At 40.6% G+C, this 24,119-nt stretch overlaps 1 protein-coding gene across 11 annotated transcripts in view; it reads right to left on the reverse strand.

Moving 5' to 3' along the window:
* The window catches only part of DMD (dystrophin), a 1,715,077-nt gene that overhangs the window by 281,360 nt on the left and 1,409,598 nt on the right, over window positions 1-24,119 (reverse strand). For all 11 annotated transcript variants that reach the window (XM_030575515.1, XM_030575505.1, XM_030575489.1 and 8 more), the window contains 3 exons: window positions 21,617-21,773; window positions 10,899-11,019; window positions 9,759-10,027 (listed from right to left, as the gene is read on the reverse strand). In XM_030575515.1, the coding sequence (XP_030431375.1) occupies window positions 9,759-10,027; window positions 10,899-11,019; window positions 21,617-21,773 (547 nt within the window). The remainder of the gene's footprint in view (window positions 1-9,758; window positions 10,028-10,898; window positions 11,020-21,616; window positions 21,774-24,119) is intronic.

Consider the following 24,119-nt stretch of genomic DNA (forward strand, 5'->3'; position numbering starts at 1 on the left):
AGCCTGTAGTTGAACCAGTCCTTGCTCTGTCAAGCTTCCCTGTATACAGTTTCATGAGCCAAGGCATTAACGGGTAAGCGGGGTCTCCAAGGATCACAATGGGCATTTCAACGTTCCCTACTGTGATGTTCCGGTCTGGGAAAAAAGTCCCGGGCTGCAGCTTCTAAAACAGGCCACTGTTCCGAAAGACGCGTGCATCATGCATCTTTTCAGACCAGCCTGTGTAAATGTCAATGAAACGCCAACGGTGATCCACAGGTGCCTGGAGAACCATAGAGAAATACCCCTTCCGATGAATGTACTCAGATGCTAGGTAAGGTGGTGCCAGAATAGGAATATGCGTCCCATCTATTGCCCCTCCATAGTTAGGGAAACCCATTTGTGCAAAGCCATCCAGAATGTCCTGCATGTTCCCCAGAGTCACGGTTCTTCTTAGCAGGATGCAATTAATGGCCCTGCAAACTTGCATCAACACGATTCCAAAGGTTGACTTTCCCACTCCAAACTGGTTCGCGACCGATCGGTAGCTGTCTGGGGCTGCCAGCTTCCAGAGTTCAATAGCACTGGTCTACAATTTTTGAGAAGTCGTCTGCTTCAGAGATAAAATGTGATATTTATTATGTATTTTGATGTGCTGAATTCAAATATGACAATTAAAACAACTGATTGGCTACTGTTTCTAAGATATTTAAGTTTTTACATTTTATGTCTATGTGTATTGTGTAGATAGTAGAGTTTTAATCAAAAATTGTAAACCTAGGTCTTTTCATGTGTTTATGGTTGCTTTACATGATAATATTTCACCTGTCCTGTTTATGTAACACTTTAAAAATCAGCAAAAGGGTTATAGAAATAAAATTTATTATGAAACAAAAGGCAAAAACCTGTTATGTTCATAGTTTAGTCCTATTCAGTGTCTACTCGGTGCTTCTTGTCTCTTGTATTCATTAAATGGAGCATCTCTTGTCACTGTCCAGCAATAGTCTGCAAGCATTGATGGGCTCCATATGCCCTGATAGCCTGCCAGGAGATTCCACTGCTGTAGTCTGGAGCCCAACAGCTCTGCCTTACTCTTGGGTAGTTCCAAAGCCCTGACAAGGTCATTCAGTTCCCCTTGTGTTATGAGGTGTGGTTCAGAGGAGGAGGATGGGAGAAAATGTGGGTCCTATGACATTGATGGTTCAGGACCAGAAGTTTCATCCTCTTCCTCGTCTGACTCAAGTGAGAATGATTCTGGTGCATCAGGAACCGGCAGTCCTTCTCCATGGGGTACTCGGCGTATAGCTGATGGAATGTTTGGATAATGCACAATCCACTTTTTCTTCTTTGACACACCTTTCCCAACTGGAGGCACCATGCAGAAGTAACAATTGCTGGGATGATCTGTTGGCTCTCTCCAAATCATTGGCACTGCAAAAGGCATAGATTTCCTTTTCCTGTTCAACCACTGGCCAAGATTTGTTGCACAAGTGTTGCAGCATATGTGTGGGGCCCATCTCTTGTCCTGATCTCCAATTTTGCAGCCAAAAGAAAGGTGATAGGCTTTCTTAACCATAGTGGTTATACTGCGCTTTTGTGATGCAAAAGTCACTTCACCACAAACATAGCAGAAGTTATGTGCACTCTTCACGCAAGTACGAGGCATCTCTGCTCACTTTGGCTAAACAGAAATGTGTCCCTTTGCAAAATCAAACACTGACAAATAAGAGAGCAGTGACACTGTATGACTTCTAGAGCTGATATAGGGCAATTTGTTCAGCAGAATGATGTAAGCTTCGTTATGATTGCATCATCCATGACTTCTAGGAATAACATGATGCAATTCATATCATGTTGACGCAATACCAGCTTCAGATTGCATCATTCATTGTTTTGCCTAAAAAGCAAGTACTGTCCAAACCCAGTCATAGATTTATTCATAGATCCAGTCAAAGATGTATTTTAGTCATTTCTGGTTTAAATTGAGATCCCTTCCCTTTATAACTCACTTATCCTCTGCTATTCCCAAGTCAAGGGTCGTATATACTGACCCAATAGCATACCTTGAAAACTAGAGCCAATCAACAATTTTAAGTATCGTTTTCGTTCTTAGTGACCCAGAATTAGTAAAGTTGGACTACATTTATTTCAGAGGCATTTTAGCTGTAGAGCAGTGTAGCCACCCGCTTCTCCACTGACAGGGCAGCTCTCAATCTCGTGTCCTTGCGCCGCAAGGTGGGGGCGAACTCCTCACACAGTCCCATGAAAATGGCTTTTCTCATCTGAAAGTTCTGCAGCCACTGCTCGTCATCCCATACTTCCATGACGATGTGATCCCACCACTCAGTGCTTGTTTCCTGAGCCCAAAAGCGGCATTCCACAGTGCTGAACATTTCCGTTAATGCCAAAAGCACTTTAGTGTCATACGCGTCAGGCGAATCGATATCATCGTCGGACTCCTCACTGTCACTTTGAAGCTGAAGGAATAGCTCAATTGCCAACCATTATGTGCTGGCAACACTCATCAGCAAAGTCCTCAGCCGCTCAGGCTCGATTTCCCACAGAAATCACACTGCACCGAAACCGTTGGGAGACTCACAATGGCACCAAACGTGGACGGAAAAACAGTGACTGCTGGGATGTGAAGAGATGCACCACGGGACATTGGGACAGGAAGCGGAATGACCTGCACCCTTCCGTCCCCTTCCCACAACCCACAGCGCCAAAATGGGATGAGGTGCTCTGTGGGATAGCTGCCCACAATGCATCACTCCAAACAGCGCTGCAATGCTGCAAATGTGGCCACATTGCAATGCTGGCAGCTGGTAGTGTGGCCACACTGCAGCGCTTTCCCTACACAGCTGTATGAAGACAGCTGTAACTCCCAGCGCTGCACAACTGCAAGTGTAGTCAAGCCCTAATTGTCAAATACAGCAGACTTTTATAAGTACTGTATTCTCTTCCAGCTTCCCTTAGTTTAGAACAGAATCACTGTCAGAACAGGTCACTGATGTTTAATTCCCATAGCCTCTAAATATATATATTACAAACTACTAAATTACATGCAATAATTCAGTGACACTTAAAGCTCACTCCGGTACACAATATGGCTTTTTATTCAAAGTCTATTTGTTTTTTTTCTCTGATGATAAAATAGCACAGCTAAGATTTAGCAAATTCTTTTAAGGAAGGTCTTGCTTTTACCTCAGTTAGAGGAGGGATGCCCAAGGGACAAGGAGTTCAAATGGATACAGAAAGTCATTTAGGAGCAGCTGATAAGCAGTTCAATACACTTCTCACCTGAAGAGATCCGAGTTCAAATTCTGCTCAGTTCACAAATAAGAAGGAAGACAATCTCTAGTGAATATGTCTCAGAAGTTAGCCACAATTGTCAGTTACTGCTTCAGAAAAACTGGACTAAGCAATATGTGATGCAGGCTTGGCTGCCAAGTTGAGAAAACACTTACAGGATGGGCATGGCTCTCTCTCTCTCTCTTGCTGGTGCGCTTTGCTTCACAATTTCATAATCACAATTTTAATAATTTTTAAAATAAAAGAGTGCACAGTTTATTTCAAGAAAACCTGGATCGGTCCCAAAGGATGGGAGAAGCCAAAAACAGACATGCATATGGTTGCCTTAATGGCTCTTAATTGGCTAGAGGCTAATATTCCAGCAACATTTTATTTATTTGGTTTTACCTAATGCTTGCTTGTATATAGTTTATTGTATACAGTTTAATATAACACAAGTTGTACAAATAGCAGAGCCAAAAGTCTTTAAAAGTTCACCTAAACTTTCCAAGGAGTTTCTTTACATTAAGAATCTTAAAAACAATATTTTATATCCAATATGCAAGTTTTCTGCTATAAAGATACTTAATTGAAATGTTTAAAAGTGAAGATGCAGCAGCTAAAACTAGTTTAAGAGGTCTGGATAGTTTTCAAAGTAAGTGCACCTACAGATAGGAAAGCACAGGATTTCTCTGACTAAACAGGAAGTTCTGACCATTGTTTCACAGTTAGCTATCCTCAAGTTGCTCTCTCTATGAGCCGATAGAGGAGAACAAAGCACTCCTCAGAATGGAGTTACTTGAAAACAGGACTAAATCACCTATCCTTCAGTTGGGTGGGCATTCCTGAGTTGATGACACTGGAGACAGATACTTTCATTTGGAACTGAAGTTGCCTTTGGCACCATTCTCTTGTTCTTGCCTGAAAACTTTCAGATAAGAGATCTATCTCCCCAGGGTTCCTTAAGACTGTGCTGTTAATTTGCTTACAGCATACAGCTGAATTGCTGGTGGTTGACTTGAAGGCATATCCCTGATGTAAGTATCAACAGTGCAGCACATTCACAATAGCCTGTTGTTTTGGGTGTAATATTCACACTAATGCAGTTAACAACAGTGCAGCTGCACTGCCTTCTGGATACCCATTCCACAAATACTGGTACACAATGTCTTCCAATTTTCAAAAGGCTTTCTGGGAGCCTATGGGGGATTATGGGAGAAACTCTCAAACTCCCATAATTCCCTGGGGGAAATCTCATAAATCCCCTGATCTGGCACTATTTCCTAGTTCTTTTCTCTAAATGGAAGCCTTTTTCTGCAGTAAAAGGTCTCAGAGGGAACTTTGAAAAGCAGTCACAAGGCAGCACTGGCATGACAATGGAGTATTTGTGAAAAGCCAGAGAGCAAGCTGAGTAGTTCATTAATGTTCAAAGACAGCAGTATGCTGTATTTTCTGATGATGTTCAGCACATGGAGGTGTTTTTATGTCTGAACCATGAACACTCTCTCTTGTTCTCAGGACATGAGATGAATAGCAGTGGCTGCATTAGCCTAAGCTTGAGGAAAGAAGCTTTTCTCTTGCTCTGCAGGAAGCTAGCCCCCAAACCTCACTGTGAGATTGAGAGTTCCCATTTCCATGAAAAAGATTTCCATGGAAATCAACATGGGAAAGCCGGCTTCCCCAGAGAGTTATTGCTCAGTTGGGTACCAGCCGACATTTGGAAATCCCGCAATGAGTGCTGTTCTGGTGGAGGTTTGAAAAGAAATGTACGTGATCAAGGTGGCCACCTTGCCAGATATCACTTGTGATTCTTAGTCAGAAATGCACAGACTAAGAGGTTCTTTCCCATACAATGAATCCCTGGCAGGGAATACTGCAGTCCTCGTGAATAGAGCTGCGCAAGTAACTGATTTTTTAGTTTGTTCGCAGTTATGAAAAATGAGAAAGAAATTGGTTTGGGTCAAATGGAAATCAACATTTTTTAGAATTAGCGGCGAATCAAAAAAAGTTGGAAAAATTTCATTTGGGATTGAACAAAAAGTTGAGTTTATTTGAGTAAGGACATTAAGGGCAAGCTTCCCAGAGGAGAAGATGCTGATGCCACACATTAGCACAATGGTTGGGACACTCACTAGGAGCATGGGAGACCCAGGTTTAGTTCCCTGCTTGGGGCAGGGACAAGAACCCAGATCTCCCTCATACCAGGTGAGTGCCCTAAGCACCAGGCTATGGGGTATTCTGGGTGGATTTCTCCCAGTCTCTCCTGTTGAAGCTGTTCCACTTTGTATAAACAATTAAATAGTCACTGCAAAAGGTACTGGAACTTGGGTGCTCCCTCCTCCCAGGTGAGTGCCCTAAGTGCCAGGCTACAGACCCATTCCCAGCCACTCTCTCTCTGGCCCAATGACTATTCAAGTTTTTTTTTCAAAGCAGAACAGCTTCAACTGGAGAGAAAAAGAGACCCACCCTGGAATTTGGGAACCCAATTGCTGCCAATCCATTCATTACATCTTGCACTTTGCCAAGAGTCACAGTCTTGTGTAGCAGGAGATCATTGATGATCCTGCATACTTGCATGACAACAGCCCCTACTGTCACTTTTCCAACTTCCCAAGGACTGGTAGCAATTGGCATTCCACCTTTCCACAGTGTAATTACCACTTGATTCTCCTCCATCGGCACTGCTCTCATTTTGGTGTCCCTGAGATGAAGGGATGGTGCGAGCTGGGCAAACAGAGGAAGGAATGTGGGTGCATCCAAAAGTACTACAGTTCACTTCTCATCATCCAGTCTTACGTTACAATACAATCTCACCAGTCAGTGCTTGTTTCCGTGCCTCACTATTTGCAGTTACTCACTATTTGCAGTGACCACCATCCCCAACCTTGATTTGGTTCTTCCTATGTCCCACAGCAGAGTGTTTTCCATGAAATTATCATGTTTCCCCTGGCTGCTCTTGCATCTCTGCAAGTATTGGATGATTGTTGCAAGCACAGGGTGCACACTCATGACAATAGCACAGAGATGTGCAGGCTCAAGGCTTCTGTCAGAGATGGCAGACCACATAGTTCCTTGGATTTTCAAAATAGGCATGAAAATGACGGGTTAGAGATGGCATTATGGGGTGGAGAAAGTTTCATGATGGGAGCTTGACCCCACAGTCCCAGTCACCCATGTGAGTTGTTTCTGCCCAGCCATGCATTGCCAACATTTCCCAAAACACGATGTGCTGGACAGTGGTGAGTTGCACAGTGGGATACCTACCCATGGTGCACAGTACTGTGCATCAAAACAAGCACTCCTGGTGAGTATGCACAATGCTGATGCAAAGAGCCACGTATGCATGTGCACAAGCCATATAATAACTGCAGTGTCTTTTATACTGATGTAAATTGCATCAGCAAAAGTTTGTAGTGCAGACATGTCCTTCATGCCTTACATGGGTCAATGCGGCCACAGGGATGCCAAAGGAAATGGGGTAGGGCTTTGCAATGCTGCAGTTTGCACCCAGGTTAGGCGGACCAGGGTACTAATCACCCAGATTAATTTGGCAATAAGGAGTGGATGAAATTTTTACCCATGGCATACTCTAAGGTAGAATTCTGGCATTTGTTCACCACCATCTTGAATTTTCATACACAGATCTGTGAATGTGTTCCCTTGTACATTTTTTATTTTTTTGATTTAGATAGTTTCCTTATATTTATTGAGTCATTTGAACTTCAGATATTGCACTATTAATCATTTTCCCATCAAAGTGACAGTATTTTTTCCTTTTGGATACTTAATGGATTTACTACTGCGCTTGAAAGGCATTTGCATAACTGTAGTATTTTATAAGAGAAAAAACATATGTTCTGTCCCATGAAGAGTCTTCTAGTGATGATACATTCTTTCTTTCCTCTGTATATAGCCTGAATCTCTTAACTTCTCTCCAATACTTCTGATAGCTGATTAAATGGATACCAGAGAGGAACTGCCCTGGTTTGGTTTTGGTTTTGCAAACAGAGTAAAAATCTGAGTTTGGCAAAGCCTAAGCCATTCCAGTTTGTCGTATATCCAAACTTCCTCAGACTGAAAAGAACAAAACTGCTCTACTTTGCCCAATAGAAATGTGGTTTTTAAAAAGCCTTTCGTTTCTAATATTCCTGCAATACTCTGCCTGTACTCCCCTGATAAAATGGATCCTGTACATATATAAAATAAAAAACAAAAACCCAACAAACTGAAGCCTTGATCCTGCAATCTGTTATGCATTTGTACACTTCAAGTCAATGGGGCTATTCAGCTTAAAGTTAAGCATATGTGTAAGGTTTTGACTACACTGGAAACAGAACGATGAAACTTTTGTTGTTCAGGGGTGTGAAACCCCCATTCCCCCGAACAACAAAAGTTTTGCTGACAAAAAGCGCAGGTGTGAACAGTGCTTTGTCAGCAGGAGTGCTCTTCTGCTGGCAAAGCTACCGCCGTTCATTGACGGTGGAAGTTTTTTGTCGGCGGGAGGGCTCTCTCCCACTGACAAACAGCAGCTACACCATGCGCCTTTTAGCGGCACAGCTGTAGCGGCACAGGCATGTCGCTAAAAGGTACGTAGGATAAACAAAGCCTTAATATTTGCATGATCAGGACTGAAGGCTTCTTTGACCTAGCTGTAATGTTCATACTTCGTGTATGTTTAAATTGAAATGCAAACCTAAAAAAAATCCCTACAGCTAGTACATCTTATATTTAGAAGAACTGCTTTTCTTGACTTATTTCTTCTTAAAACATATACTTAAAAAAACCATGTGAATTTTTAAATATATATTTAACTCAATATGTTAAACCAGAAGTTGGTCCAATAAAAGATATTAACTCACCCACCTTGTCTCTCTAATATCCTGGGACTAATACAGCTACAACAAAACAGCAAACAATCATGCATTCCGTAATTTATGAAGATGGCTTTTAAACTCCAGACACAACTGGAGCTTTCTTACAGGTTATTTATGTTACAGACATGACTACATTGCCCAGCAAATGCTCACATCTATCTACTTTCACTATTTATGTAGAAATTCTATTTGCTTAGAGCAATAACAGCACTCTAGGCAGTGCATTTTGAGGCAATTACTGCACTTCTCAGGTAGTTAACATTACTCAGCCTTTGGCCTAGTGCCTTGTAACACCACCCAAATGGTATTATTGTCTCTTAGAAATGCACTGCCTGGAGTGCTATATATCTTACCTAGCTACAACTCTCACACAGGGTTTGAAATATTATCATTTACAAAGGATTTGAAATCCCATATATGTGCACACACAGTTTTTCCATTTGTACCTTAGCCAATGTTAGAATAGAATAAAGAAGTAATAATTAGGGCTAATATATAGGTTTCAAGTAGATCTTGTAAGGAATTTTTTGACAAAACTTTTTTTTGTTAGCAAATATCGACTCATACTTCTTAGTTTTGATTGAACTTTCATTGGGAAGGTTTCTCAGGTCAAAGATGTAATGTCTGGTCAAACCCAAAGTGGATAGAACACTCACCTGCTCTGCCTAATTTGGTGAAAGGACTTGAATCTGGAATTCCCACCTCCCAAGTGAGTATCCCATCAAGTTTGTCTTAGCTGTTGGAGCGGTTTCACTTTGTATAAGTGGTTAAAAATTCATTAAGACACAAAATAGATGTCAGACCTTTTATTTGTCCTCTATAATCTTAACAACAGAATCTTGCAGACTCTTAAAATTTCTTATATACTTAACCCTTATGGAAATCTTTTGCCCTGGCTACAATTAATTTTTTCTGATTAATGGCTTTTTTTCCTGTTATTTTTCATAATAATGTTTTCTCTTCAACATAGTTTGACATATAATGTCCTACTGGAGAGCATTCTGCAAGTTGACCATTATTACCAAGTATTTAATTTACAACAAAACAAAATAAAAAACCTAACTCACCAGAACTACTCATTAGGGAGGGCAGGTGAGAGAATACCCTCCCTGTGATGATATCATGGGGGCAGCAGGAGGGGAAGGAAAAAAATCTACTTTTTAAAATCAGTTTAATCTAAGGTGGAGCTACAAACACAATTATACAGTCTTAATTGTATGGTTACATGACTACAATACAGGGTAGAATTAAGTTTGTTTGGGTACCCTAATTGTGCAATTCTATACCTTAACATGTCTGGATTTATTTTTAAATTTAATTTTAACACTAAATTCTCTGGGTTAATAGTATCTATGCTGGGGATAATTAGACATCCTTATATTTTTGCCATAAATTACTGATGTATATTTTTAATTGGAACTCCACGTTAACATTGATTTTATTGGGGAATCAGATCATTCTTTAAATGCTGCAATTCTTTAAAATTGGCCAACACTTCATCTTAAAAGTTGTTTCTTGATTGAGGAGGGCAAATATGCAGGGAGAATAACCATCAAAACAAGACCAATTACGTTTTCCTCCCACCAATGTTGAAGAGTAGAAGCCCACTGATACCTTGACTTTTTCTAGGTAATCCTGCAGAGAGTCAATTAGCAGATCTCCCACTGGCTGCCAGGAACCCTTGGTCACTTCAGCCTGGCGCAACTTCAGGTCCAGTTCATCCATTGCTTCCTGGAGCTCCTGCAGTCTTTCAAGAGCCTCGTCTATCTTCTTTTGCCAGTCAGCAGAATGCAGGTTCAGTTTATCCCATTCAGTTTTGACCTCATCTGCCTGTCTTTGGAGGAGTTTGGTGACATTCTGGGCCCTTTCTTCAGGAGACAGCTCTAAATGTGAAGTTCAATAGGCCGTTAGAGCATATTCTATCTTATAAGGAAAATAACAACTATTGGGGCAAGACTGAAATGTTCAAAAACACAGCAAGAAAACTATTCATAACCAGAGACATCTATCAAATATACTTTATTAATGTACAATCATTTGAGGTTCCTCAACAAATCCTAGTCCTATTATATATCACAGTGTAACAATTTTCTAAGGATTCAGTTAGGAGCCCATATTCCACAAAGAACTTAGGTGCATGCTTACATTTCAAATGGATGTGAGCATGTCTTTAAGACCATTCTCATTCAGCAAAGCACTTGTGAAAATGCTTAAATTTAAGTAAGTGCTTAAGTCTACCTGAAAGTTAAGAACATGTTTAAGAGCTTTGCTGAACTGGGACCACAAGAATCAAGCAAAGATCTTGAGCTGTACCTGGCACACACACAGTTTCTATTTAAGCAATCTGCTTTTTTCTAGAACATTGTATACTAAACTTGGAGCCAAACAAATTTCAGGATGGTCAACTGTAATTTTCTCTGGTTAGCTTTTCAGATTGGCATGGATTTCCCAGCTCTAAGAGGTTAATGATTGAAATTTATGAACCACAAATCGGTCTATAAGTTATACATCCACACAAGAGGTTTTGAGCTCTTCACAGCGATTCTTTTAAATATGCACCTTTATTTTCCAGTGTGCAGGAGGACTGCCAGGTTCTGGTTTCAGCTGCCCTTTCTCTGAGTTCAGGTTATGAAATAGTGATATGCAGCTTGGAGTATATAAAAGCTGCCCTGACACTGGCAGTAAGAATTTATGGTCTGTCAATCATCACTGGTTCTTCTATCAATATGTTATTACAGTTCTACATTCAATTACCTCTAGGCTCCTGGTAGAGCTTCTCCAGACCCTCCAGAGGCTGCTCTGCCAGGAACACTCGTACTGTTTCAAGTGCACTCATGATAACAGGTTCTTTAGTTTTCAACTCCCTCTTGAAGGCCTGTGAACCGAAACAAACACAATGTAAATTGGGAATGTAAAGCCATATTAAATACTAGTTCTCGGTGCTGTCAACTTTAGTATACAATTTCCAACATCAGCTTCAACATGAATTACTACAAATAAGTGTCAACAAGATGAGATGGAAGGTCATTGTCAGCATTTGATTAGCTAGAAACCACATTTGTTCTCTGAGAGGCCAATGAGCATTTAGTGTGTTGCAAAATGGAAGGATGGTCTGATTAAGCTGTTCATTGTGTGAAGGGATCCCTTCTGTGACTAATGTCAGAGTCAAACTTTAAACCTAGCTGGAAGGGACAAGGCTTCAGCAGGCTTTGCAATGAACAGCACTGGCACAGCTAATGCTGCTTGAGAGGCAAAAGATTTCCAGACTGTAATGTGAAATCCAAGGTGCCTCACAGCTCTCACTGTTGCTACTGCTGCTGCGTCAGAAAAAAAGAAGTGCGCTGATATTGCTACACTAATGCTTTATAATAAGTAGCAAACGGCTCTTAGTTCTGAGGTACATTCAGTGTCATCACGTTAACCACCATGTGCTCCTTTGCTACTGAGGTAGACGTAATAGATGCAGAGAATGCTGAGCAAGCTCTTCTTATTTTCAGACTCTCTTCCAGAAATGTCAAATGCATGCAGAGGAGGAAATCAACTTCCATTTTTAATTGCAGTCCAGAGGCCGATCTAGGAATATATGCTAGCATCAATCCACAGAAGATTTCCCAATACTATCCCTGGGAGATTTATACAGAGATCAAGGGCGGAATATGGTCCTTGATGTAGTAACAAAACTTTAAGCTATTTTTATCATTATTTGTTAAAAGTCTCAGTTTTGCATTCAGCATCACTCAGTGGGAAAATGTGGTCATCTTCTCGACCACTGTTATTTTGTCTTTTCCCCCCCCATCCTTTCTTTGCTTTTCTCTCACTTTCCTATCTTCTTTTCTTCTCTCTGCATTTTCTTCCCTCCAACTTCCACTTCCACCACTCTTGTTTATCCCATCTTTTAATGTGATCAGCCATAAAGTAGTTAAGGTTGACATTAAAAAGTGGCATTGTTAGATTGCAGAGCTAACACTCAATCCAATAAGTGAGACGTAGTGGAGCACATATTTCTCCATAGCAGACTCAGGAACATTCCATTGGTTTACATGAAAGCTAGAAACTTTGAGTTTGTTTCTTTTAAAGAACAGTTTGATTACATAGAATCTGAATCTAACACGCAGGCCATGTAAATACATATAGTGGGCTAGATCTGCATTACTGACACTGAATTATCTGTACTTTCCCTTTACTGAGTGTGTATTGTACTATACCTCAAAGCATTCACTGGTGGTTTACTTCAAAGTTTTAACTTTCCTGGTTATAAATGAGAGCTTAATTTATAGAGTTCTTATGCGGTATTTTGCTGCTGTAAAACACATGGAAAGTACTAGTATAATTATTGCAAGGAGGAGAGCTATATGTCACGAGTGGCAAAAGCACACATTACTTATGAAGGTTTTGCTTTTAGGTTAATAGGAAATACTTTTTACAAAGAATTTTATGAGCTACTTGAACAATAAATTCAGTCAGAACCAGTTCTGATAATGTGTTTAACTAAAATGATTAAAGGAATTAGTAAACAAAAAGCCCAGAAATTGAAGGTTAAAAGTCATCAGCTGATTATACCATGAACTACATTTGAAATTAAATGTCATACACAGAGCCCCCAAATAAATTCCTCCCATGACTATTAACGAGAGTGTCAGCTGCAATTCATGATGAAAAAGTTGGCATGTTAAAAATTCTGGGACATTTTTGTCAAATAAGTTAAGCACATGCACACAGTAGCTACTGTTTAAAGCTAAATAACTACTTATATTATTTTGTTTCTTTTAAATATTTGAGAACTCCCAATGAATTGGATGATAACTTATTGTAAGATACTCTTGATCTTGAGATTAGTAAAATCATTTGAAGAATGTTGAGTCCCTTCTTGAAATGCATGGTATAGTCACTAAAGCTGAACTGCGCAATGGACATCAACAGACTTAGGCTGTTCTCTGAATATACCACCATCCAAGTTGAGTCATTTGGAGGAATTTCTTGCTGATGCATCTCTATGATTTATGCTTACTCTAATGCTGACTATTTTAAGAATCTGACATTTTGATTTGTACGAGTGAGAAACAATGCTGTTGTGCCTTTGTTTCATAAGTCTTTGTATCTGCTAACTGTAATGGCCAAAATCAGCATATCGCTTCTTGGCATGTTAAAATGTCTTTTGTTTGGGCTACTAATACTGTGTGTAAGTTTTAACTTTGTGGCCCAGTCGGCATTTTAAATTATTGCCAAGGTACAATTTAAGCCTCCCCAGCCAAATGATGTATGAACAGTTCTGAGTCAAAAGGGAAACTGCACTGAGTTTGTGCTAACATACATAGCACATATAATATTACAATTATTTTTGATTATTAATACTGGGCTAAAACTGAGGCCTTTACTCCCGTTTAAGTCAATGGATATTTGCCTAAGAAGTGAATGAAAACTGAGAGTCAGATTGATTAAATTACACATTTATTTCAATTTGTGCCTGGCTCTTGCATGACATGCAAGAGTAAGGAAGGACAAGTGAGGAAAAACTATTCTCTCTCACGTATCAGAGGGTAGCCGTGTTAGTCTGGATCTGTAAAAGCAGCAAAGAATTCTGTGGCACCTTATAGACTAACAGACGTTTTGGAGCATGAGCCTTCGTGGGCGAACACCCACTTCCCCAGATGCATGTAATGGAAATATCCAGGGGCAGGTATATATATGTGTGCTAGCAAGCAAGCTAGAGATAACGAGGTCAGTTCAATCAGGGAGGATGAGGCCCTGTTCTAGCAGTTGAGGTGTGAAAACCAAGAGAGGAGAAACTGGTTCTGTAATTGGCAAGCCATTCACAGTCTTTGTTCAATCCTGAGCTGATGGTGTCAAATTTGCAGATGAACTGAAGCTCAGCAGTTTCTCTTTGAAGTCTGGTCCTGAAGTTTTTTTGCTGCAGGATGGCCACCTTAAGGTCTGCTATAGTGTGGCCAGGGAGGTTGAAGTGCTCTCCTTCAGGTTTTTGTATATTGCCATTCCTAATGTCTGATTTGTGTCCATTTATCCTTTTCCTTAGAGACTGTCCAGTTTGGCCGATGTACATAGCAGAGGGGCATTGCTGGCATATGATGGCGTATATTACATTGGTGGATGTGCAGGTGAATGAACCAGTGATGGTGTGGCTGATCTGGTTAGGTCCTGTGATGGTTCACCAGTAACTGCACACCACACCATAATAACTCTAGCTCAGGAACCAATCCATGCAACAAACCTCGATGCCAACTCTGCCCACATATCTACACCAGCGACACCATCACAGGACCTAACCAGATCAGCCACACCATCACTGGTTCATTCACCTGCACATCCACCAATGTAATATACGCCATCATATGCCAGCAATGCCCCTCTGCTATGTACATCGGCCAAACTGGACAGTCTCTAAGGAAAAGGATAAATGGACACACATCAGACATTAGGAATGGCAATATACAAAAACCTGTAGGAGAGCACTTCAACCTCCCTGGCCACACTATAGCAGACCTTAAGGTGGCCATCCTGCAGCAAAAAAACTTCAGGACCAGACTTCAAAGAGAAACTGCTGAGCTTCAGTTCATCTGCAAATTTGACACCATCAGCTCAGGATTGAACAAAGACTGTGAATGGCTTGCCAATTACAGAACCAGTTTCTCCTCTCTTGGTTTTCACACCTCAACTGCTAGAACAGGGCCTCATCCTCCCTGATTGAACTGACCTCGTTATCTCTAGCTTGCTTGCTAGCACACATATATATACCTGCCCCTGGATATTTCCATTACATGCATCTGGGGAAGTGGGTGTTCGCCCACGAAAGCTCATGCTCCAAAACGTCTGTTAGTCTATAAGGTGCCACAGGATTCTTTGCTGCTTATTCTCTGTCACGTGGATCCCATTCCTGCTCATCCTGCAGAAGGGTAGACCCCAATCCAGCCCTCCAGAGTGGAGGGGCTGTGCGCTGGGATATATCCTGTTTTCAGAAGCTACCACCGAGAAAGAGCATCTGCAGACTTCCCCGGTATTGTCACAATTAACCCTAAGATTTAGCCTATCATTATCCACTACCCAAGGGATGCAATGTGCTTTATAGACATGCCAGAAGATAGATTCTTTTCCTGAAAAGCTTACATTTTAAAAACAATCCAAACAAGGACAAAGAATTGCTCCCTGCTCATGCCCAAAGAAAGCAGGGAGGAGGCAGAGCTGCTCTGATGAAGAAAGCAATACAACTACAATTTCCCTGTCTTCATGGCTGTGTAGGAGTGCATGTTTTCACCTGCACTGCTGAGAAGGGGTAGTAGGTAACTTTCTTCAGACAGCTTTCGCTGTTGGCAGAACACTGGGCTAACCTGTGCCTAGCTGAGGGGATGTGTAAAGGGTGGGGAGAGCACAAAACACTCTTCCTTACCTTTGTCCCTGATGCAAGGGACACTAGAAGTAGTGGCACTAGATTCCCCGAAGAGGACACAGCTATATCCACTTCCCTTCTCCAGGATACCAGAGTTAGGACAGGTGGGAAGGAAGGTATATTCCATCCTGTAACAGGATGCAATGGGGGATACTGGGGTATCTGCCTCATGTACAATGGCTTCTGGAGCTGCTGGTGATACATAGCCTTACAGCACTGGCAACGGCTTAAACCTTCAATCCCGCCATGGTATATTTTACATATAGCTCTAATCAAAGATCTGTGTTGACACCCAGAAGAAGAAGTGTGCCTGTGTCTTTATCTCCTCCTCTTAGTGTTCTATTCTGCATGTTATAACAAGCTGCTGAGGCTATGAAGTAAGTCTGCACAGGCCAAGTGTTTGAATAATTCCCAACATGATGTGGCACCCATCTCTGTCGCCCCCCCTGCTGAATTCATTTTGGTTTGCAAACATCAAGTAGGTTAAATGATACAGGGTAGCAATTAGAACAAAAAAGTTTTAGGCTGAGGCAAAATCAGGTGCACCACAGCACTTCATTAAAATGAATGTCCTCACTCCGCATTGCCACATTTGACTGGAAATTCTCACTGTATGAAGACACTGTTGGCTTTTCCGTGCTAAGACTCTTTTTAGTGTGGCATATTCATCTGAATGTAGTGGTTAGCTCAAAATGGTAGAACTCAAAAATGGTAACAAGCTGACATTTTCTCTCGCTCTCTTTTTTGAGGAGGGGAGGGGGGAGGGAGGAATTTATCAACCTATAGCCCTGACAAATGCATGCCAAGAGTAAGCAGCCTAGCATTGATAACAGAATTAACCTAAATGAATGTCTAATTTACAACCAATGATTTCAGGCTAATTTTATTGAATTCTTGAATTTCTTCCACACTTTGTGGTGACTGCAGAGGAAATCGAACATGCATAATATATGACCTGACAAAAGAACAAGGAAGCTGCTTTATTTAAGCCTTTCTATTTGTAATCAGCACCAGAGGTGTAATGGCAGTCTGTCCACCATTTTAATAATGCATCTATTGATTAGTTTATCTCAGTATCCTCTCCACTAGCCCCATGTGGGGAGCTTCTAGGGTGCCCTTAGATCTCTTCAGTTAGGAAAGCACAGACATTTTAAACTGAGAGATGAAAATACAATGAAAAGGATAGTGCGGTATCAGTAAAATTAAACATTACTCCTGATCCTGCAGAAAGACAAGTCTCCCAAATTCCATTTCAGTGGGTTTTGGAGTAGGAATTAAATGGATTCAGGATGACTATGGCTTTCCAGGGTAAAAACTTTTTTTTTTTAAAAGAAAAAACTGCCCTCTTTAAGCTTCACCTAGATTAGTAAAAAAGCAGGTTATAGTCATGTCTACACTACCACTGAATGTATTCAGGCAACAACTGTGCATCAACACAGTCACTGCTATCTTGGTTTCCCTGGGATGCCCCCTCAATGTATTAATTAACTTGCTATTAATTGTTATTAACTCTTAATGAACATCACTGCATAAACTTCTTAGGTAATAATATAAAGAATGATCTGGCCAGTAAAATGCTCAGAAAAAGGTGTGTGTGGGGGGAGTAGCTTGCATATACCAGGAATAAACCCCATGCAAGGACATACCAGGAACACCACACTCATGCACATACTTATTGCTAGCATGATTTCACCATAATGTATTTTATCCAGCCATGACAGCATGATTATTAAAGCAATAATATATGTCTGTTGTCGTGACCAGGAAATCTGTGGAGTGACACGAGGTCCAAGCCATTCAGGAAAAATACAGCAGAGAACAAAACAGAAAACTGCAAATACAGATTCTGTCAAAGACAACTTGAAGCTGGCAGAGCTTTTTACTGATCTTGCTTCCCTGTCTCTCCACAAGAGGTCTTTGAAGAGTCAACCGTGTGACCTCATTTCAAAGATTATCTTTTGTTCTTTTTTCCATCGGGAACCCAAGTGCCTATAACTAGACAGGTATCATGTTAAACTACAAAAGTGCTACTGTGAAGGGGGGGCGGGAGGGAGGGGAGAGAGGGAAGAAAAGAAGCTTTCTACAAGTAACTAAACTGTTCTTGCTTTGATACTGTGAAATGACTAGGGATTGTGACCAAGAGAAGTGTGTCCATGTGCATGTGTGTACCTGTATCTGTGGGGACATAAAGAGAGGAGGGAAGAAGGGCTGGGTTGTTCTGTAATTTCACTTTGCAACTATTTGTGAAAAATTATGTTTATGTAGCACCTATCACCCTAAAAAATGGTACAAACTTAAACTAATATGGAAACCACACAAGTATCTCTTAATCCATTGCTGAAACCTCACCACCTCTGAGATGGACTGTAACAGTTTTTAAAACCATGTCAGTACATTGTGACACTGTAAAAGATTTTAGGTCAGTGAAGAATACCTTATTCGACTGAAAAGTACAAGGTGGAGAATGTTTTTAAATACTTGGATGTGGTGTTAAGTACTGAAACCCTTGCTCAAAGAACCATTTCTTTCTCGTAACTGTCTTGCCAGGATTGGTGGTATCTCACACTTTCTCTTTTGCGGAAAGGGCAGAGATAGGGCAGCAGCAAGGAGCTATAGTAACATCTACATTATTTAAGTTTTCTGGCTAGGATTTGTGCATTGGGGAAGGAATACTTACCACAGCTATAGAATAGCTGAGCAGCAAATTTCGGTGCAGCTCTGTGCAAGCTACTTCAGCCAAATGGCTCAAGTAGTCCCTCATGCACCTTGTATAGCTCCATTACTTGAGAGAGGGTAGGAAGGAGATAGCTGGGTCCATTCAGTAGTGAATTCTCTAGCCCATCCCTTTCTCAGACAACTCATAGAATAAGGCTTTGCAGGGAGTGTGCCTCTTTTTCAAAGTGCCTTCTCCCTGCATGGCAGAAATGCATTGGTTCCATCTCCAGGAATCCAAATGCAAAGGCAGGATTTGCCACTTTAAATTCAATCCAGAAAAGACAGATGACACTGGTAGGTATTGCAAGAAGAATAGTTCTGAGGAACTGGTGAAGTTTCCTCTATTTGTTATGTCTAGCCTCTATTTTCTCGGTTCAGTGTCTTTTTGGATGTTTCACTTCTCCTAGATTCCCAGGAGTGAGCAGTAACCAGAAATAACTTGTATCATATTCAGCTTGCAGGAAGGTGTGGCCTTTCTTATGCTGATCTCACCACTATTATTCATGCATTAGTCACATTCGGACTGAAGCAGTACACTTTATTTTGGGTGGGTCATTACAACAAAGTCTAGTATAAACATGGCTGTCTGACGTAAGCACATAACACATGCATCACAGGTTCACCTTTCACTTTAGGTGAGATTCAAGCTATTCAGAGTTATCAGTAAAACCCTAAATCTCTCCCCTCTGAGCCTACCATAGCAGCTGTGATTGGCTGGAATACATTTGTAGTCTGTCACAAGGGTTGAACTACCAAAGGTAGGTAACAGGACATTTTCAGTGGAGGGCCATTGACTTTGGAACATGCTTTCTCTTGCAGCTGGCCAAGTTTGACAATATAAATGATTCAGCATGAACACATTTGTTCAAACTGGCTTTTTAGAGGTCACATTGAACTTTTAAGAATGAGTACACTTATCCTGCAAATCTCATGGGACCCCTCTTTGCATCCATACAAGGTCCTTAGTCCCTGTCCTCTACAACTTTCTTCCTTGCCTCCTTAAAATAAGCCTCTGCCACATTTTTACCAGCAGCCTACAGCACCCTCATTATGGAGCTACCCCAGACTTTATCCCAGGAGGTTCCAAGTCCCTGGCTTTTGTTGCAAGAACCTGAAGCCTCCTCTTGGTGCTTTCTGGATTAGGGATGGAGTGGCAAGTGTCACCAAAGGAGGACAAGTGTCATTGTGAGGGTCAGACAGGCTTTAAGGAGCTGGCTGCAGGCAGACTGGGTTTTAGTGTTGTGGGAAGTCTTAACCCAGCTCCTTCTCTAAACTGCCAGACTTCCTCCCTTCTCCCCAGCACTGTGCTGTCTCTCCAACCTATGACCTCAAACTCATGCAAAATAGCCACTCTCCTGGTTCCATTTACCTGAACACTGGTCCGTTCCCCAAGGAGTAACACCTCTCTAAAACTGATACCAAAAATGCCACATGCGGTCAGAGTCTTGATTTTACATTTTGTTCAGAATACTCTGCAAAGGGGACAACCATTTACAGCAACTTATCCTGAAAACATCTTAAGATGGCCCACAAAAATAATGAAGTAATTACTGAACGGGGTTATCTCTGTTATTTGTTTTAGATCTTAATATGTCACTAGTGATTAAGTCTGGTGTACAGAACTGTTTCATCTGTAGTTCTAAAGATGTGTTAGGAAATATACATGAACTGGCACCTAGCAAACACCTAAAAGTGTCTCCTTGCTGTTTGCATGGAAATTAACAGAACAAGGTTAATATGAAACAATATAGGAATGTTGCTCGACTCATAAATGCATTTTTTCACACCTTTTTTAAACCCAGCAAGAGGTGTCATCCTTTGGATGAATACTTCTGGTGGGAGGTTTTTTTTTTAAAGCTAATAGCAGGTGTTGGATTCATAGCCCTGTTTACCACAATATTGGTTTAGGCTGGATAGCTGCAGTGCAAACTTCCCCAGGACATTGTGATATCATGCCACTACCTTCCTCAAATGGACTTCACTTTAGGAGCAAGAGGATAGTTTGCAGTGCCTTTGTACATTTGATCCTTAGTCTCTCTGCTGAGACTCCCAATTGTCATGACAATTTTAAGATGTGCATAACTGTCCACTAGGACTTAGATCAGCAACTGTTTTCATATATGATGCTGATCAACCATTAGAAAGAAATATGTTTTGGTACCTATAGGTTTAGATTGCATTTCAATACATGACTGAGAAGTGAAAGATGCCATATCCCATTACCAATCTTCTGAATCATCTATTTCCTGCTTGATTAAATTAGACTTATTCTAGCCATTGATAGCTGTTCAGGTTTCAAAAAATCCTATGGTACTTGTAACAGAGGGCACCTGGCCCTCCTGGCTTCTGCCTCTGCTAGGTTCAGATAAACTCAGTCAGAGACCCTTGGGTTCTGAAACCACTGGTGCTTTTATTTACAAGTTTGTGTTCCCACCACCTTCTCACCATACAGTGTACACAGCTCTGGGTTCCTTGTGTCTGAACCCAGGAGAGAAAGGCCTTTTTCCCTGCCTGCTCTCCCTCATTCTTCCCTCCCATCACCCTCACTTCCTCTCTTCTTATATAGCCCTGGGCTATTTGGGCTGGCAGCTGGCTCTCATTCCCCAATTAGGGCCATGTTCTTTCCAGCCAGCTCTGCTTTATTCACTTAAATGGAGCTGGCATGGCAGGGTGATGATCTCACAGTCTTCTTGCTCAGCATCCTGTCAGTATTTTTCAAAAGAGAGTATGGAAATGACACTTAAATGGTGCTAAACATTCTCTTCTCCAACAACACTGATTATGTAAGCATTGTGTAAAAAAATATACTGATTCATTCTTTTTGTGTGATGACGTAACAGTGGATCTGTTTGCCCACAGAGTTATTGTACTAGCCATACTTGTATCAGATAAAGGAATGTCAGAAAGCATCCAACTGTCAGAGGTGGCACAATAAGCCCAACCTATATTCTTTTTTGTTTTTCCTTTTGCTACAAGTGAACACAAAGTTAAACAAAATTACCTGGAGGACTTACTATCTGAAGGTCCTATTTTGGTTCTAAGTACTCAGAGCCTCATTAGGAAGGGGGAGTGGGTTTCAGCAGGGATAGTAGAAGGCATTATGGTTGGAGTAATTAGGGCAAATACAGAGTACCCAGGAAAACATTAGTAGTAGCACTATTAATAACAAAGTTTGAAATTGCACTTTAGGCTATGATTGTCAAAGTGCATAGGGACATTGAGTGCCTTTGAAAATTCCATTCTTTATTATCTCTAAAATATATTTTAAATGGCACCACCCTTTCTCCAACAAAGAGGGTTTTAACTCTCATCCAAAATTAGATCAATACCTTTGAAAGGTCATTCAAAAAGATCTTACCCTGTGTGTATCATTCTGCTTCTGCACAGTGGGAAGATCCCCACCAATAGGTGCTTGCTGCTTTAACTCAACATCCTTCAGCTGCAGCCATGCCAGGAGTTCCTGAAGAGAGAGGTGTAGACGCTTCCACTGGTCAGAACTGGCTTCTAAATGGGATCTGCAAGGCATATATTATTGCATCAGCTGTAGGGAAAATAATTGTTTTATTTACAATGACAATAATAGAAAAAGTCACTCTCCAGGGTAAGATTAGATGTCATTGGTTAAGGTCATGACACAGCCTGCACTCACTCTTGAAGGTTCTTGGCAGTGGTTATTAATTTAGTGATCATTAAAATTAGGGATAAAGGGACTATTCCATTGCCCACTTAGATGGGTTTTGAATTTAGCTACATCAGCAGTGGCTTGAGTGATGTACCTCACCTGAACTGAAACACATCTGCTATTCCAAGCCTGTTTTTTTTCTTGAACAGAGTGTGACAGTGGTTTTTGCTAAATATGCTCAAGCAACTCATCCTTCACTTGAGACCTCAAACCAGAGATTGAACTTTCATCTCCAGAGAATGACTTGCCAATTCCACTGTGGCAGCTAGTCCACTACACAATAGACTCATGCAGTTACTCCTCCTCAAGTTAACAGAACTGATGCCAAGCTCTCACAAACATTATAGGGTAAACCTTGAATTTCGTAGATTATTTTATAAATAGACAAATCAATGATTTATGTTACAGAACGTTTGCTCCATTTGAAGGCAGGATGTGAGAGAAATAAAATACATCACTGGAGAAAAGAAAAGAGAAAGCGTAACCCTGGTCAAATCAGCATCATAAGAAGCACCTCTCTATTGCTTACTCATTATCAGTACCTGGTGTAATATGCCAAACCTAATGTTGAGCCTAATAATATCAAGTAATTACTTACTATAAACAGATCTCCTGTAGGAATGAGACTATGACTAGACAATCTCTTTATTGATTAATTTATTGTTTACACTGCATTTGTATTGCATAATACTTTTTTCCCCTCTTACACTTCGGAATGCACATAAAGCCATTATCAATGTAGTCATTGCATCGTTTTTGGCAGGAAGAACTCCCTAACGAGTTTTCACTGCTTTTAATAGTTTATTGCATTAGTTCAAATCCGAACAATATAATACAACAGCTAAGGCATGAAAATGTTGAATCTAAATCCCCTCCCCTAAAAATGTATATTAGCTTTGAAATTTAAGCTTCTATTTAACCTCCAACTTTGCTTATCCGGGAACCTTCTATGTCCCATTTTCTGATCTCACTCAATATTTGTATTGTCTGGTAATTAATAATCTGCTACTATACACTGCAAGGTACAGGGCTGTGAGGAAGAGTGCCACACATGGATTTGCTGTGGTTTTCAGGATCTCCTTATTTGGATTTGATAAGGACTGGTGGATACAGGTGATTTTTAAAAATATGCTCTACTGCACCTATAGTAATTTCTGATCTTGTACACCAGGTCAGCAAAGTGTAGAGTAAAGAGAATAGAGTTGTATAGCCAAGCTTGTAGAGTAACAAGGTCTAGCTGTTTTGACTCATAAACTGGTGCAAGAGGTCACAATTCCACCTCACTTTGAAAACTACTGTCATTATGAGGGAGGAGAGCACACAGGAGCATGCAGGCCTCTCCCTGCCCAAGAACACTACATCATCATCTGAGTGATTAGTGTGCTTTCTTGACCCCTCCATGTAGCCTGCCTTCTCTCACTTACATAGCAAAATATGATTTCCTAAAACAATCAAGATGATGGCCTCCTACATGTTATGGCTTACATTCTAAAAGGTGGTTATGTTGTGGAATAAATACTTCATTCCTCTTTGCCTGGAGTGCTACAGAGTAAAATTTTCAAAATCATCTTGGTGACTTAACAGCCTCAATCCTAGTTTCAAAAATATCTCAGTCTCCAAAGTAACTTAGCTGCTTTTGAAGGTTTTACCCACTGTCTTGTTTTGAATTTGTAAAACATGAAGGATAAGCATCCTTATAACATCAAACTAAGAAAAAAAATCATTAAATTGAAAGAAATCATTCATGGAATTTTTGCCCTGATATTACAATGTTACTCATAATTTTTTCCCAATCCAAGTCCATGAATTGCTGCCTAATGCTCATCTTTTGAGCAAACTGTACATGATTTAAGCTCCATAGTGCAACATCAATCTAATCCATTCTTTTAGTTCTAAAAATTTGATTGCCCCAATTCTATTGGGGATACCAAGTTAACCAACCCATCCAGTGATGGTGATTGGTGGGTTTTTTCCCAAAGTAAAAATATATATTTTAAATTCAAATTTAGTATCATGTTCTTTTTAAATAGGTATATATACACTATTTAAATATACATATACATATTTAAATATCTAACAAAGGACAAAGCAGATGATCAAAATAAAGTCAATTTTGGCCTGAGGTCATAAAATCAAGGACTTAAAGTCAGGTGAAAAGTACCTTGGGAAAACTTGCTGA

The sequence above is a fragment of the Gopherus evgoodei genome, chromosome 1, assembly GCF_007399415.2.
Source record: "Gopherus evgoodei ecotype Sinaloan lineage chromosome 1, rGopEvg1_v1.p, whole genome shotgun sequence".
Taxonomy (NCBI): domain Eukaryota; kingdom Metazoa; phylum Chordata; order Testudines; family Testudinidae; genus Gopherus; species Gopherus evgoodei.